This window comes from Megalops cyprinoides, chromosome 1 (genome assembly GCF_013368585.1).
Source record: "Megalops cyprinoides isolate fMegCyp1 chromosome 1, fMegCyp1.pri, whole genome shotgun sequence".
NCBI classification, from domain to species: Eukaryota; Metazoa; Chordata; class Actinopteri; order Elopiformes; family Megalopidae; genus Megalops; species Megalops cyprinoides.
Window position 1 is genome coordinate 56,565,199 of NC_050583.1, and position 15,205 is coordinate 56,580,403.

General features: G+C 38.0%; 1 protein-coding gene across 1 annotated transcript; it reads left to right on the plus strand.

Moving 5' to 3' along the window:
• The first annotated feature begins 4,653 nt into the window (after positions 1-4,653).
• On the plus strand, positions 4,654-15,205 carry minpp1b (multiple inositol-polyphosphate phosphatase 1b). The gene is made up of 5 exons (XM_036536859.1): positions 4,654-5,335; positions 5,821-6,015; positions 9,714-9,811; positions 9,964-10,094; positions 13,248-15,205. The coding sequence occupies exons 1-5, from the start codon at positions 4,741-4,743 to the stop codon at positions 13,627-13,629; spliced, it is 1,401 nt and encodes a 466-aa protein (XP_036392752.1). The 5' UTR covers positions 4,654-4,740; the 3' UTR covers positions 13,630-15,205.

Here is a 15,205-nt window from a genome sequence, read left to right on the forward strand (position 1 = left end):
GACTCGTAGACCGAACCACGCGTTTATGTTCGTGCTTAAGACAGTGAGTATTACCTTCTTTGACTAGCCGAGTCGTATAAAAGCATTTTTATGCAACAGGACGTTTTCTGAGACGATGTATTTTTGGTTTCGTGTACAAGGCTTATTTTGTTAATGAACTATTTCCATAGCTTGGGCGACAACAGTCTACTCTGTCCTGGACTGTTCTAAAAGTTCAACAATTATTCCTCCGCTGGAGGAATACGTTATTAGGCTACGTTATTCATATCCATTACATTAACACAGACTAGTGTTACTCGTTATCAGGCTCAACAAAGGCCCCCGAGAGCATGAATCATTAATCGATTTATCCTGAATGTGAATTGAGCGTTTAATTTTCTTTGCGTTGTATCACATTAGATGTTTGTTCTGCTGCTCAGTCCATGGAGAGGACAATTCACCATGATGCTCTATTCCATATGTATGCCCTTGAAATGTTTAACTTTTAATATATGTAATACTACAGCAAAGAAGAACCCCAACGAAAGCTCACGTACTTCTCAGTGCGCGTTGCATTACAAGACCTATGCATTTGTCGTTGGTTATTTACAGTGTCATTATTATCTCAGTGTGATTATTTATATCACTAAACCTTTCCCAATGCTAGCTATGTTGAACATATAAAATACCTTGTATTTTCTTGATTGAAAGTACTGAATAAAAAATATTTATATAGTGTAACCATTGAAGCCAGTGATTTACAGCAATTGTCTTTTTGATAACTCAAATGAACTGCACATTGCTACTGTACCTCACAAAGAAAGATCACCTTTATTTAAAGGAAGGGGATCATCTTCATGACCATACATAGAGTGTAATTTTCAAAAAACTACATGCCAAAATGTAACTTTTATAAGGATCACTTTTTTTTTTTTAATCACAAATCACAAATAAGTGAAGCTGACATTCAGTCAACAAATTGTTTAACTACATTTAAATGCAGGTTGAAGTTGTTGCCTCAGTAGGCAAGCTGAAGATCATTCTTATGGGGGTGTATCCAAAACCACTTGAGTGAACTGACTGCAGTGGGATCAGATTGTGACAGGGTCAAGGAACAGACCTTGAGAGATGAAGCAGTGCTGTTTCACGCCACTTTCAGCATTCCTTTCAGATCACTCCCCATCCACCAAGAAACAAGTGTGTCTTTGGAGCACTTTCATCAGATCCACCATCTATGGGAGTCTGGTGCTAGCTGGAGCAGCCACATGGCATTTCAGTCAAGAATGGAAGAAGGAGCACTTCACTGAAGTCTACTTAGGCTACGCAATCAGCATGACAACATTAATCAGAACAATTTACCTGAAGAAAAGTAATTCTAGTATAAGTGGGAAAACTGAGAGGTTAGGTGCAGTTACAGGTGAGGATTGACAAGTGTCCAAAAAGGCAGCAAAGTCCTCTCATCAATCAAAAAATTTCGATTAATACACACAGGGAGTACATACACAAGTTAGTTGTTTATTTCTCATGTTGTAAGTAGCTGTTAGTCTCCCTAAATGTCCATGTCCCACCTTATCCTTCTGAGGGCCAATGAAATCCAATAATTGGTGAGCAAAGACCAATAGAAAAAGCAACAGTCAAAACAAGGATGGATGGTCTGAGAACCAATAAAATCTTACATATTTAGATGGTTCTAAGATCCTCAAGTAAGGCATGCATGATATCAGCATTCTGAATAGGTTGTGGTCGATGCTGGGTTCCCCAATTCTGTCATGTTCCTCTATATTTTTCAATGTGATTTCTAGGAAGACTCGGGAAGGCCTAACAAGGAGTGTTCAGAAGTAATTGCAACAGTTTGGGCTGAAACCCATAATTCGGATTGGAACTGAATCATGACGGAAACATTTTGGGAGTTTGCATGGGGGAAAGAAAATCAAACTGTAGATTTTTATTGGAAAAATCCATGGCTTTTATATATTAAATTAACAACAGTATGATCATAACTGGTATTTGTTTCTGCTAATGCCTACACTCATGATTATTATTATTATTATTATTAAGTTATAACAGAGCAGGCATACTCATAGAACATCTTAATTGTATGTATGAAGTCTTTTGAGTTCATTATAGATTCCACGCTGTGCTCACAGTAACTCTATTCATGAACAGGAAACAAAGGCTGTGTAGATTTATGGAAACAAATAACCTATCATCAGACAAAAAAAATCTAGTTTGAACTGGAATGCATCATAATAATTATAATCACTTTCACTGCCTTCTGGAGATGTTATACTCTTACCAGTGTGTGATTTAAAGGTTAGAGCCCCACCTTGAGGACTGCTCAGGCACTCTAGCTTTAATGCCAAGCAAGAAAACTGCAGTTACATCTACTATCAACATGCTCTAAACAAATGGTTCTGAAATACCCATAATCAATATATTTCACTGGCCTATAGAGCATAAGACATATTGTTGCTAAGCATAATAACTTGAGTTGCATTGAGGCATCTGCAAAGTAAATAAAACACATTACGATGAAACATGTTAGATGTTGAGACTTATTGTAAGTGGACTGTGCATGCTACATCCAATTATTTTGATGGTAACACTGAGTTTACAGATCAGTTTCTGTCCTAAAACCCATTGCTTGTGCTGTTTAGATGAAATTATTTAATCTGATGTGCGCAGATAGAGTGTGGCTACCACAGTTAAGTAAAAATAAATCCGCTGCTAATGATGCCTCTTAATGTTGGCATGCTAATCGGTAGTAAAAAACAGTCAAAAACAGGTTCAAAGTGATTTTACTAAGGGGCTATTTCTGCCCAGTTGCCCATGCCCAAATTTAAAAGCTAATGAGTATGTAAGTATTAGGTGCATGCATGATCCTGCTATCACATTAAACGGGGGCACCTACTAAAACAGTGATAAAAATGTACCATAAATAACATTTTCATTTTCATTCTCAACCAAATAATTACTCCCAATAATTAATAACTCAATAATAACTCAGAAATGATGGCAACAGTATGAGTTTTTCCCGTTGTTTTAAAATTCTTGTTTAACATCACAGATCTTTTTCAGGAGTTGAGAACAAAGTTTTGAAACACTTAATTTTCTTGTGGGATGTCTACAACACAATTGTTTGAGAGAAAAACTGAAAAGACACGTCTCTCTGTGAGTGCTGGTATGGGCATCTCCAAGTGGCTAAAACCTCTCCAAATGTTTTGCTCACTCTACACTCCCCTTTACATGCATCGAAAATACACTAATGCTGTTTCTATGGTTAAGGCACATAATATGAATAACATTTCATCTAATTTGTTGTGTTTGATCAATAAATATACATTGCAGAACTGTTATTGAGCAGTCCTTTCAGAGAGGTAACTTTGATTGACATACCCATCACCATCCTGGTGAGCAAGGGTAAATGTGGTGGCAGAGGACAGCGGCTGATTAGTGGTCGGGACAGCAGAATTTCTGGCCAACGTCTAAAGCAATTTGGAGACACACCTCTTCAGTATGCATCTTGGCCCCCACACACAATCATAACCATGTATTATTATGTATTATCATAATCATATATTATTGTGGGGTATTTCTCCACTTGTAGGGGAAATTAATTGTAGCACTTCTGTATTTATGATGACACAATTTATTTCCGCATTGTTTAGTTGCAGTTTGTCTATAAGTACCATTCCTGAGGCTTTATTAAAAGACTCCTTGCTTTTAAGTTACTTTGGATAAGAGTGTCTGCCAAATGGCTAAACATGAATGGGAATTTGGGTGTCCATATTCCAGAATCTACCACCTGTCTACAGCTAAATTGTGATAATGACTGCATGAAATTTTTTAAAAATATGAGAATTACCTTCTCCTTTTCTCCCTTCTCTCGCTCCATCTTCTTCTCTTATCCTTCTCTACTTATCTTTCCCTCTGTACAAGTAATGATTTGTCATTTAGAGCATTCATTTAAAACTGATTTACGATTCGAAAATAACGACTGGCCGTGTAGCATCCTCCCGATGTTTGGGGAAATATTCACGAGAGTCTCTTGTAGTGTATTCACCATTCTTTGAATCTACAGATTTGTGCCATCAATTTGAAGTTTGGAACAGGAGTTCCCCTTTCTTGCTGTTTTTTCCCCCCTGAGTGACATTTTATTGGGCTCAATTTGTAGGTCTGCCTGATGCTTTCAGCTACAGGAATATCAATAATGTGAAATGGGAGCACAAGGTTTTAGCTAACTGATATACAGAATTTACGTGTGGTCTGTTCCGTTGTTTTGGATGCTCTTCAGACAGAGCTTTTTAGCATTTTAACGTGGCCTCGCTAATCTCTGGTTTTGATCTCATGATTTAACTTTTATTTATATATTGACGGCAATCTCCAGATTTCCACCTAGAAGGTCGCACCGGATTGGAAGTAGGCTATAGACAAAAAAAACGAAAAAGCCGGCTCATGTAGCTAATTGTAGCCGGACCAATTGTATTTAAACTATGTTAATCGTGGGTAGTACAGTACAGTTCTCAGAGATTTTGTTCATCTTCCAATAAAGCCGCAATTGTTGCAGGGACAGCTCTTACAAACGTGGTTGCAGTTACGAGCTCGGTTACGAGCACAGGGAATAGCTTTTGGTTGGCCAGCCAAAGTAGCTGAAGTTCAAAGTTCGCCGACAAACCCACAACAAAATGTCGCTGTGCTGAAAGGCAGCGGTTGTGCACTGCTGATAATAATTACCAAGGCTCAACGCGGAAGCTGCGAAAAATGAGACGACTGGTATCAAACAGAGGTTTTGTTCTGACAGCTTTTAGTTTTGCTCTAGTTCGTGTTTCATACTGCTCAGCAGAAAATATCCAGGTTGTTTATCCGAAAATACCGGCCATTGCTGAATATTTTGGCACGAAAGGCAGATATGAAGAAGTGAATCCACATCTGATAGACGACGTACTTGCTGTAAACAAAACTCTTTTGAAACCACCGTCTGTCGGATGCAGCCCAATTCATCTGACCGCAATTATTAGACATGGCACAAGATACCCAACAACAAAAAATGTGAAAAAGATACGGCGTCTGTATGACCTCGTAACAAACGAGGCAATGAACAATAAGAAATGGCTGCATGAAATTAAAACTCAGTGGAGGATGTGGTATACCGAGGACATGGACGGACAGATTGTGGAGAAGGGCCGAGACGACCACAGGCATTTGGCTGTCCGATTGGCCACATCCTTCCCATCCTTGATCTCTGAAGAAAACCTTCAAAGAAACCGCATTAAGTTCATCACTAGCTCAAAACACCGGTGTGTGGATAGTGTCATTGCTTTTAAAGAAGGGTTGCTGAACCTTTGGGGATGCAAAGGTAAATTAGCCAGTTTGTACGGCTGTCTTTATCTAGCTACCTAGCTAAATTACTGTGCAATGAGTTTACTATAGTCCATAAAGTTCTTATTGTAACAAAACAGTATACAGCATTTATCTGGTTTAGCTAATAATGGCTTCAAGCAACTTCGGAAAAAATGTCTGCGAACGTATGTCACGTTCAATGTAAACATAGTCATTGGGCTGAGATTACGCACGATATAACGCCTCTGGAAGTCTCATTCATTGTTTTGTCGCCCTCTGTTGAAGAGTTCTAAATAATACAAAAACCAAGTTGTTGTGGGGCTAATGTTTCTTTTACAAACGAGAGAAACGAGAATACAGTGCGACCACAAAATGTGAAATAATTCACTGACACAATTGGTTAGCCTGTCTCTATAAATAACTTGAATTTTATGTTTGTCGGTTTTATCTTCGTTAAGCCGTCAACGAAATCGACTAACCTTTGCCCGTTTACCAATGCAGATGTGGAGTTTACACATGAAGTAAACGATATGCTGATGAGGTTCTTTGACAAGTGCAGAAGGTTCATCGAAGATGTGGAAAACAACAAGACGGCCCTCAAAGAGGTGGATTTGTTCGAGACCACCGCAGAAATGAAGAGAGTCCAGATAAAGATGGCCGATCGTCTGCAGCTACCCTACAGTCAAGTTACACCAGGTCATTGACCCTACGTTATTAATCTGTTATTTCAGTCTATTTCTATTTTCCAGTCTCTCCAGCATTGATTGTCATCATTACTTCCAGTAGTTGAGAATGTTGGTGTGTAACCTGTATTTGCGCACCACTAGATGGGGATACCTCTTCGTTATAAAGCAGGCAAGCACAAAATTGCTATATTTTTCTTCTAGTTTTAGGCTGTTGTTCAGTGGAGTTACTATGATACAGAATTCTTCTATGGTCTGAAACTCTTGGGGAGCACCTGTACATGCTGGTTTTTATTCCAACCTCAAAAGATTTCCTAAAGTTTAATAAGCGTAATTATGACTTCTGGTAAGTGTTTCCAGTCTAGAATAATATTCCTTCCTAGGCCATTGTCACTTTTGAGCTCTGCATCCATTAGATATGTCTTATGCTTACCTTCTCATGTCTCATGGAATGGGCTTTCCAGTCAGAAGGACTAAGCTCACCTTATAGCTCTCAGTATTGACTTTTTATGTATTTTTCATATCAATCTGTATACAAATTATGTTGCCAGAGCCATTGCCTTTTCATTCCAGAATTATTTTAGCCCCTTCTTGGTTTGTTTTTCTAAAATTTGGTTGTTGCAGTTCTGTCACTGTCAGAGCTTTCAAATACAGGTCCATGCAAATTAAGAAACACTTCTATTCAAATTGGTCAGTTGAAGTACGGTGTGCATGTGCCCTAGTGACATGGCGTTTCAAGAATCCATCATGTGAGGCATTTTCCAGTATTTCCCCATGCCATCAATCTCTATCCCATATTGATTTCCCTCTGACAAACGATTCTGTCCTGAGGAATTGCTGATACTGTCACACAGATTATGAAATCAGCTCCAGTAAGTTTCAGAACCAGTACAATCACAAGGTCTTCTTTCAAGTGTTGCTTTAGCATATCTGTTAGAGAAGATATACAGTGTAGTGATTTTGTTCTGAAGAGGACATGAGGACAAAGTCTGTAGAAATGTTTCCAATCTTACTTTAGAAAAAAGCAGTGGCTTCTCTAAGAGGTTGAATAGAAACACAAAAAATTAAATAGCTGGCAAAAAGAAGGTGAACAAGAAGAAAAATGTCTGATTGCTTATTCAACAAAATATAATCTAAAGGAAACATTTAAGTTACTAAAAACCAAATCTCAGTTTAATAATGTAAAACATTGAACAACCAAATTCACCTTTGTGTGGCCAAGACAAAGAAACATTTAGTTCAGAGGTAATTTGGGTAAATTATTTACAAACCAGCTTAAAACAAATAAACAAAGCAGTCACAGATTCTTTCAGTAAAGATAAAGGCAACTGAAGGCCACAAAGTCATTTAAGTATCCAGTAGCTTTTATAGTACCCATACATATGTCAGAACAACATGCACTTCACTGATATTGAATTCTAGTATTGCACTGAATTTTCTAAATGATGCAGGGAGGAGACACAGCCCATAAACTCAGCTCTCAATAAAATAAAAGACTTGAAAAGGTTCTCAACTCCATGTTCACGCCAACAAATCCTCTGGATCTATCTTTTTTTTTTTTTTTTTTTTTTACACTGAATCTCATAACTATTTTTCCATGCCATCATGGAAGATTTTTTTTTGGCTTGGCAGTGTACCATCACACATGAGCACAGCAACTCATAAAAAGAAAGACCCCACTCTTTCCACCGTGAGCTGTCCCCTCTGCCGTCTTAGTAAAAAACGTAAAGATAGTTAGCAAAACGCCATCATCTTTACATCACAATCCATATAGACCAAACTGGCTTCATAACTGACACACCTTCCTGATGACATGCACCATCTCTTTTACTTAAGTATATCACAATTCCTCACAAATATATGAAATGCTGAAAAAGTATTTGACCTTCCTCCTCTTCATCTTGGCAATTGTTTGTCAAATGGAGTAAAACTTTGCAACACTCTAACTCTGGCTCAGCTATGATAAAGTGCATAAACATTGAGAATTTTTACAGGATATTCTCTTTGGAAGTTGTCACAGTGTGTAGATCTCAAAGACAATAGATATCAAAGGTAGTATGTGTTTACGCTTTTTGTCCTCAGCTGACAAGTAGACCTGTCAACTAAATTTCCAGCATTGCTCATGGTTTGAATATACAAATCCTGAATTGAGATTAACTCCTGAACATTTGGTGACATCTATATTCAAATAATAAGAAAAAAACTGCCTCACTTGGAAATTCAACTGTACTCACCTCATTTAATTACTTAAACTGTTATCTTACAACCCAGTTATAATCATGTTGTCCCTCAGAATGATTGGTTAGAAAAAAGCCTGGTCAATACTGTATGTGATTGTGGTGTTTGTGCTTTTTTGTCAGTACTTAAAATATTTTTTTGAGATATTTAAGATTTTACACTGAGTATTTTCCCATTGACTAACATGGATAGAATGCTCTGAATCTGAACATTCTAACACGCGCAGCTGACATCACAATGGGCCTATTACAGCACCTACAGATACAGACCATCTCTTGAGCAAAGCTTGTAACTACTAGTAACTACCATGTTAGGCATTCTCAAGCCAACTTTGTCCTCAAACTTTCTTTTCTAGTTAGACATTTGTTTTAGGAATAAATGTGTATCTTTTAGATTGAGCCTAGTGGAAAGTCATCAATCGTTCCGCAGTGCTTCCTCATAAAAAGTGTCTTTGTTTTTGCAATTCCCTATGTATGTTTAGCTGTGCTCATAGTAAGTACATTTTGTAAATCAAAATGTTCTATAGCTATATATTTTGATATTTCTGACACATCTCATGTTTCTGTGACATTTTTAAAAACATTACCAAAGGCTGTGGACAATTTTATGCACAATATAAAAAACTAAGGATAGGATAAGATTCTTGAAGTATGAGTGATCAGCATGAGTAAGCAAATCTCACTGTCAGAAATCAGTGGGTGTGATCTTGTACTACTACCTGCCAAGTCACATATCAGGCATTTGACCTGAATCCCACTCTCACGCATCTGTTGAACTCTGCTCTCAAGCTCAGTTCCTTTTACATAGGGCATCATAAAAACGTATCCTTTTTCAGATGTTGTGCAATATTTCTTTCTTGGTATTGCTTTCTTCTACTGGTTTATCAAAACATCCAGCATCTTGCCTCATGAATCCACTATCTTTTGAAAGACAAAAGAGCTTCCTGCAGTCCCTAAAGTCGAACAGTCTGTCTTAAGTAAGTAAAAAGTGCATATGTCCTATGTGGGATCTAAGCATGATGTTGACTTCTACTTAAATAACTTGAAACCAGTGTAATTACATGAGATACTTCATGTACTCCCCTCACTAAAATGTTTATATTTACTTTTATTCATTTGGCAGTTGCTTTTATCCAAAGGGACTTTCGAGTGAAGAAGAGTGAATTATTCATTGGCCACAATTTTGATTGTGGCCAGTGAATAATGGCATACCTATTTATCTGGGTGCACAGAAAGCTTGTTTAACTCTACCATCTTTTTGACATTTTGTAAAATTATTCTCTGAGCCCTAACAATGTTAAAACTGGTCACGCAAGGCTTCCATTTTTTGGATTTCACTTTTTTCACCTAGTGTGACCTAAAACATAGTGACCATTAAACTCTATTAATTGCCATGCATTGCAGATGAGTGAATGGTCTGTTGATGAATTTAGTGAAACCAAACCCATAGATTAAATTTTCTTGTCTTTTACAGATCTGGTCGAGGCTGCATTCTACTTGTGCTCCTATGAGTTTGCCATTAAAAACGTCAGCTCTCCATGGTGCAATCTTTTCGATGAAATGGATGCGAAAGTATGTAACTACCAGTTATTTTTGCATCAAGCTTCACCTGGCGCTGCATCTGATCTGAGACTTTTATCACTCTGGTCAAAAGTGTTCATCTTTAGAATGTTGAGTACTTAAACTGTGTATAGTGTACACTCCATAACATTTCTTTTTTCTAGGTCTTAGAATATGCGAATGACCTGAAACAGTACTGGAAGAGAGGCCATGGTCATGACATCAACCGCAAGTCCAGCTGCACTCTCTTTCACGATGTGTTCAGTCGGCTTGACCGGGCTGCTAATGAGATCAGGTGAGCAGGTCTGGGACATAGACATGTGGAGAATTAATGCTTTTTCTAGAAGAAAGGCGAGTTAAGCGGTTTGAGTTTGGTCTGTATTGCTTCGGTGTTCGGTTGTAGTATTTAAAGTATGTTAATTGAACATGCTTGGTTATGTAATCACAAAATTCACCTTCAGAAGAATTACATTAGGGGTTAGCAAAAGGTTGCTAGAATACCATGTGTAATCCTTAGCGATATGTTTGGGCTCCAAGCTTGGTTTTGTAATGCTGATCTCAGTTTAGTCCTATGTGTTACATACTTGTAGGAACAAAAGTCAGCATCATGAATAGGGAAAAGGGAAAAATACTCATACCAATCCACTCTAAACTGAATACCTGCATACAGTTTGTTGAATGAATGATAATGGCAGTTACATGGATGCTTTTCTCCCTTTTAATTAACTTGTATTATACATGTTTTAGCTACTTCTACCAGGGTTGGCACTTATGACACTTGTGTGTCAACTGTCCCGTTTTAAATGTTCTGTGTTTGTATTTGAATAATGACTTGATCACTATCGTGAAGATGGAGAAACTGGATACAGGTGAAGAAAATCAAGCCAGGAATTTCAGGAGGGCTCTATTCATGTAGCACAATGCCTGTGTACCAGAGTTTTCCGCCTTTGTGACGTACAGCCAAAGAGGCAAGATTTGCTTTTCATACTGATGGCCTATTGTTTCATCACGTAAACATGAGCCTTTTCTTGTTTTCTGCTTGCTTTATCCTGGTTCCCTTGTTTGTCAAAGGAGGCCAGTAGAGTAGTAGGTAGAATGACATATCTAGCACCCCTCCCCCATGGAGTGTATGGCAGCTATTCAAATAGTGTCAGGCCACTGCAACAGAATACTGGTTGTTGGGAAAAAAAGAAGTCTTGGGTCAAAAATCCTTGTTACGTGGCAAGTAAGTATGAAGGCTTCCTCTGTTGCTGCCCAGGTGGTTTCAGCAGACGTTCTCTGTGCCATAACAACAGTTTGATGAAAGTGACATGAATTATGAGCAAAATAATTTAACTTGGTATGGGTTCCCAAGTAGCTCGGTGGTTTAGAGGGTTGCTTTGGGAGCCCGCTGAGCTCCACAGCCCAGGTTCAATTCCAGTTGTGCCATCAGCCGACAATGTCCAAAAGCCCATGGCAGTGGAACAAATTGGCTTTGTTTTATCGGTGGTAGGGGTGGGTATGTAAGTTTGGGTTGCTTGTCTCGCCACTCTCAGGCACCCTGTGACTGAGGTTACTTGGTTGCAGTGTAGTGTGCTGGGTGGCTTGCATTGTGAGAAATAGTCATGGTTGGTGTGAGAGTGTATTGGAGGATTGGCTATGCCCCAGCTCTCCTGTTTGAGTACATTGGTTATCACAGTGAGACAAACATAACGTATCCATTTGGTGATTCCAAAAATACAGCTGCGTTAAAAATGTCTGCAAGTTATGTAAGTCTTAAAGACTTAGACATTTTCTTCAGACCCTTATTTGGTTCTCTTTTAATCAGTTGATTAGAGTATTAGATATTAAAGATTAGATTAGATATCAGAGTAGTGGTTTAAATCTAAAATTCACATAGCTTATGTGCAATATGTGTAAATGTATTCAGCTATAACTGCTTGATGCAGATGATTTTATATGGATATCTCTTAAGCTAATCGGAATGCACATATTTGAACAGGAGAATGTAAACATTCTATGTTTACTTCTAGACCCATGTTTTTGTTGGACCATGGCTAATAACTACATTTTAGTGAACATTTCCCACACATTAACTGTGGCATAGTTGCTGTATAGTTTTCTTACAGTGGTAGTTTCAAAAACATTAAAAAAAAACTGCCATTGATATCCTGATCAGATAAAATTAGAATTGATTGGAGATAATGTGTATCTCATAATTTGTTATAATTCAATTACTTTAATCAAAGCAAATGCACACTGCTGCTATTAATTAATCAGATAATCAGCTCTGTTAACAATAGTGTTTGTCGCAATATCGGATTCCTGCACTGAAGCGAGAAATTGTCTGAGATGTCACATTGTCTAGCTGTCTGTCACACTGTTGTGATTGGTAAGGGAGGAAAGGGTGTTTCTGGCAAGAGCCCCTCTTCCGGAACTTTATCACAAAAACATACTGGCAGCACTACAGCTAAGGAGGGACTCCAGAAATGTTGTTTTTGTGACTGCGTTCACTTGAGGCAGTTTTGTGTAATTTTTTCTTTGTACCCATAATCATCTGATCAATGTGAAAGTAATGTTGTAATATTGTTTTTATAAGAAAACTCCAGCCATCAAATTATCCACATGATATTTATGGATCCTTACAAATGAATTCAGGCAAATAACCATAAGAATATGAATTGCATTATTACATTTTCAGAACTTGTGCATGAAGATGTTCAGGGCAATGTGTAAGAAAAGCTGTATGATGGATGCATTTTTATTATGTGAATGAGCCTGGAAGACATACTTTTTATTTTAGTTCAGTTTTGTAGAGTAGAGACTTATTACTAGACATTAATGTTGTAATGCTGGGTAAGGTAGAGAAATGTACTCGTCAGAAATGGGTAACATTACAAATGCGGTGAGACATGTTGTGTTAACCTGGATTCTGAGTGGGGGAAAAAGTTAGACTGGTAATATCTGTGACATATGGGTTATATTATGAAATATTTGTGTATGGGGAAGGGTCAAAATTTATTTTTTACCCTAGGGTTTTGGCCTAACTGGTAATAGATTACTGTCAGAGAAAAACAAAATATCTTGTTTTGAATGAAATTTACAACAGTCGAGGGACATTAAAGTGACATGTTTCAAATCTAGCTGGGATAAAGACTACATCTGAGGTGTGGTTTTTACATATGTACATGGTGATGTAATCAACATGATACACAATACATATATAATGAAAAGACATTTTTTTAATTTCATTTGAATATTCATTTAGAACTCATAACCAGTGTAATGTCCAGTTTTGCAGTATCGTCAAAACCAGCAGTGTTCTTTGATATGAACAAATTAGTACTCACAAGTTAGAAAGATGAGATTGGTAATTAAAATGCCTCTTTCAGCACAATGATGATGCAGTAGTTCTGCAGGTGTTCTCAAGTGACCTGTATAAAAGAATGTCTCTTTGTTTGCTGCTCAGATTTGGTCATGTGACAGAGGCTGTTGCGGTCCAGGTAGGCCATGCAGAGACGATCCTGCCTCTGCTGTCTCTCATGGGCTTCTTTAAGGACGAGACGCCCCTGACCTCGGAGAACTACGCCGAGCAGCAGAACCGCTCCTTCCGAACCAGCCGCATCGTGCCCTACGCCGCCAACCTGGTCTTTGTTCTTTACGACTGCAAAGAAGGCCTCAGACTGCAGTTCCGGCTCAATGAGAAGCCCCTGACTTTTCCCAACATTAGCCATCCCGTCCCTCTGTACGAGACTGTTAGAGAGCGTTACAAAGACTTGCTGGAGGGTTGCAACTTTGACGAGGAGTGCGAGGTGCCCAGATCAAGTTGCAGTAAATGCTCAGAGCTGTGATCCACCGGGCCCAAAGTTTGATGAATGGAGTGTGTGGAAGAGCTGGGTTTGGAGGTGTGTCGTCACAGCCAAGAGTCAATACCACAACCCACGGCCATGCAGATCACATTCACAAAGAAGCAACAAAAAAGTGCTTCACCGTATAGGTTTATCTCCAGTGCAGACTTCAAGTTACAGCTTTAAGACAGTTTACAGAGTTTGTATTTCAGTACTGTTCCCCACTGGTGGAAACAGTGCAGGCAGCTGGGGTCAGATATGAGTTTTGCCCTTCTGCTCTTCTCCATTCTAACCCTTACAGTACCAAATAGTTTCCAAAGTTTGAAGGCTTTAATATGGCTTCAGGAGGAGAATTCTGCTTTCTGCTGATAAACAAGGTGTCTGTATATATAAATGCATATTTGATTTCAGAATGCTGTCTGTTCACAGCCAATTCTACTTTGTGCAAGTAATTCACAGATTCTCTGACAAGATTCTCAGATTCTCTTATTTAAAATTGTAGTGGTTTATCTGCCTAATGCACTGAAATTAAACTGACTAAAAAGGTTACTTTTATTTATTTTATTTTAAATTTGTACGCATACTGGGTGTACATTAGGAAAAAACTGCTGAGAAATGTAAACCTCCAAAAAGTTGTACGTGTTTTTAAGGATCTCAGTATACATGCATACAGAAAAGGGACCTATTCCAATGTTCATTTTTCATCAATAAGTTCAAAATCTTCAGAAATGACTTCATGATTTCATAGTATCCAGAAGATCTAGAAAAAAATGTTGGCCATGGGCATTGCCAGATTGCCTTGCATAATAATATGTATTAGTAGTAGTATTTTCAGTTAAATTTCAGTCAATATACTGATACAACCCATTATTCATGGAAGAAAATGAAGTAAAATGAAACTCTGGTTAGGTTAAAAATGTTGTTATAATTCAGACACACATTCAACGCTTTATCGGCAAGTATCTTTTAAAAAAGCCTTAGTCACTCTTTCACATTTCATGACACAACAAATGTTAAAACTCACAAACTGCACTCCTTGATATTATTTGGCAGACTTGAACCTTCTACTGAGACACCTTTACTCCTGAGGTAGTAAAAAGGACCAAACAACTTTTCACTACAAATGTTTGTCAGACCTCTGTGGTTAAGAATTCTATCATTAATTACCTTGGTTGCATGTTTATTTGCCTATCATAGATTTAATCAAGCGATGATTTTAAGGGGGACCAAGGGTCAATCTTTGACAAAATGACCAATACTTGACCTTAATGGAGATAACAAATATGTGAGTTCTCTGGGGGGAAAAAAACATTCAAAAAGTAAACTCAGGGAAAATGTTGGGTTGAAAAAATTTTATGGCCCTTAACAGTGCAGTTTGACAGATACTGAGTACCTCCAGAAAAACTCCTGGGGTCTGATTCAGATAGAGACCAGCCCTTGGTGCTCTTTAACTAGGCCTCAGTAGGCTGTAAACCATTTTTGACACTCGCATTGTACCTCTGAGGATGCACAGGGCAGTTAACAGTTTGCATCTTTCTTTCTTTTCATTTGTTTAATTTTTATGAAAATGTGTGGTTTT

What these genes read in the sequence shown, in the direction of transcription:
- minpp1b (XM_036536859.1), top strand. Translation starts at nt 4,741, where the DNA reads ATGAGACGACTGGTATCAAACAGAGGTTTTGTTCTGACAGCTTTTAGT. An exon ending in CTACAGTCAAGTTACACCAG is followed by an intron (nt 6,016 to 9,713) that starts GTCATTGACCCT and finishes TGTCTTTTACAG; the next exon opens with ATCTGGTCGAGGCTGCATTC. An exon ending in TCGATGAAATGGATGCGAAA is followed by an intron (nt 9,812 to 9,963) that starts GTATGTAACTAC and finishes TCTTTTTTCTAG; the next exon opens with GTCTTAGAATATGCGAATGA.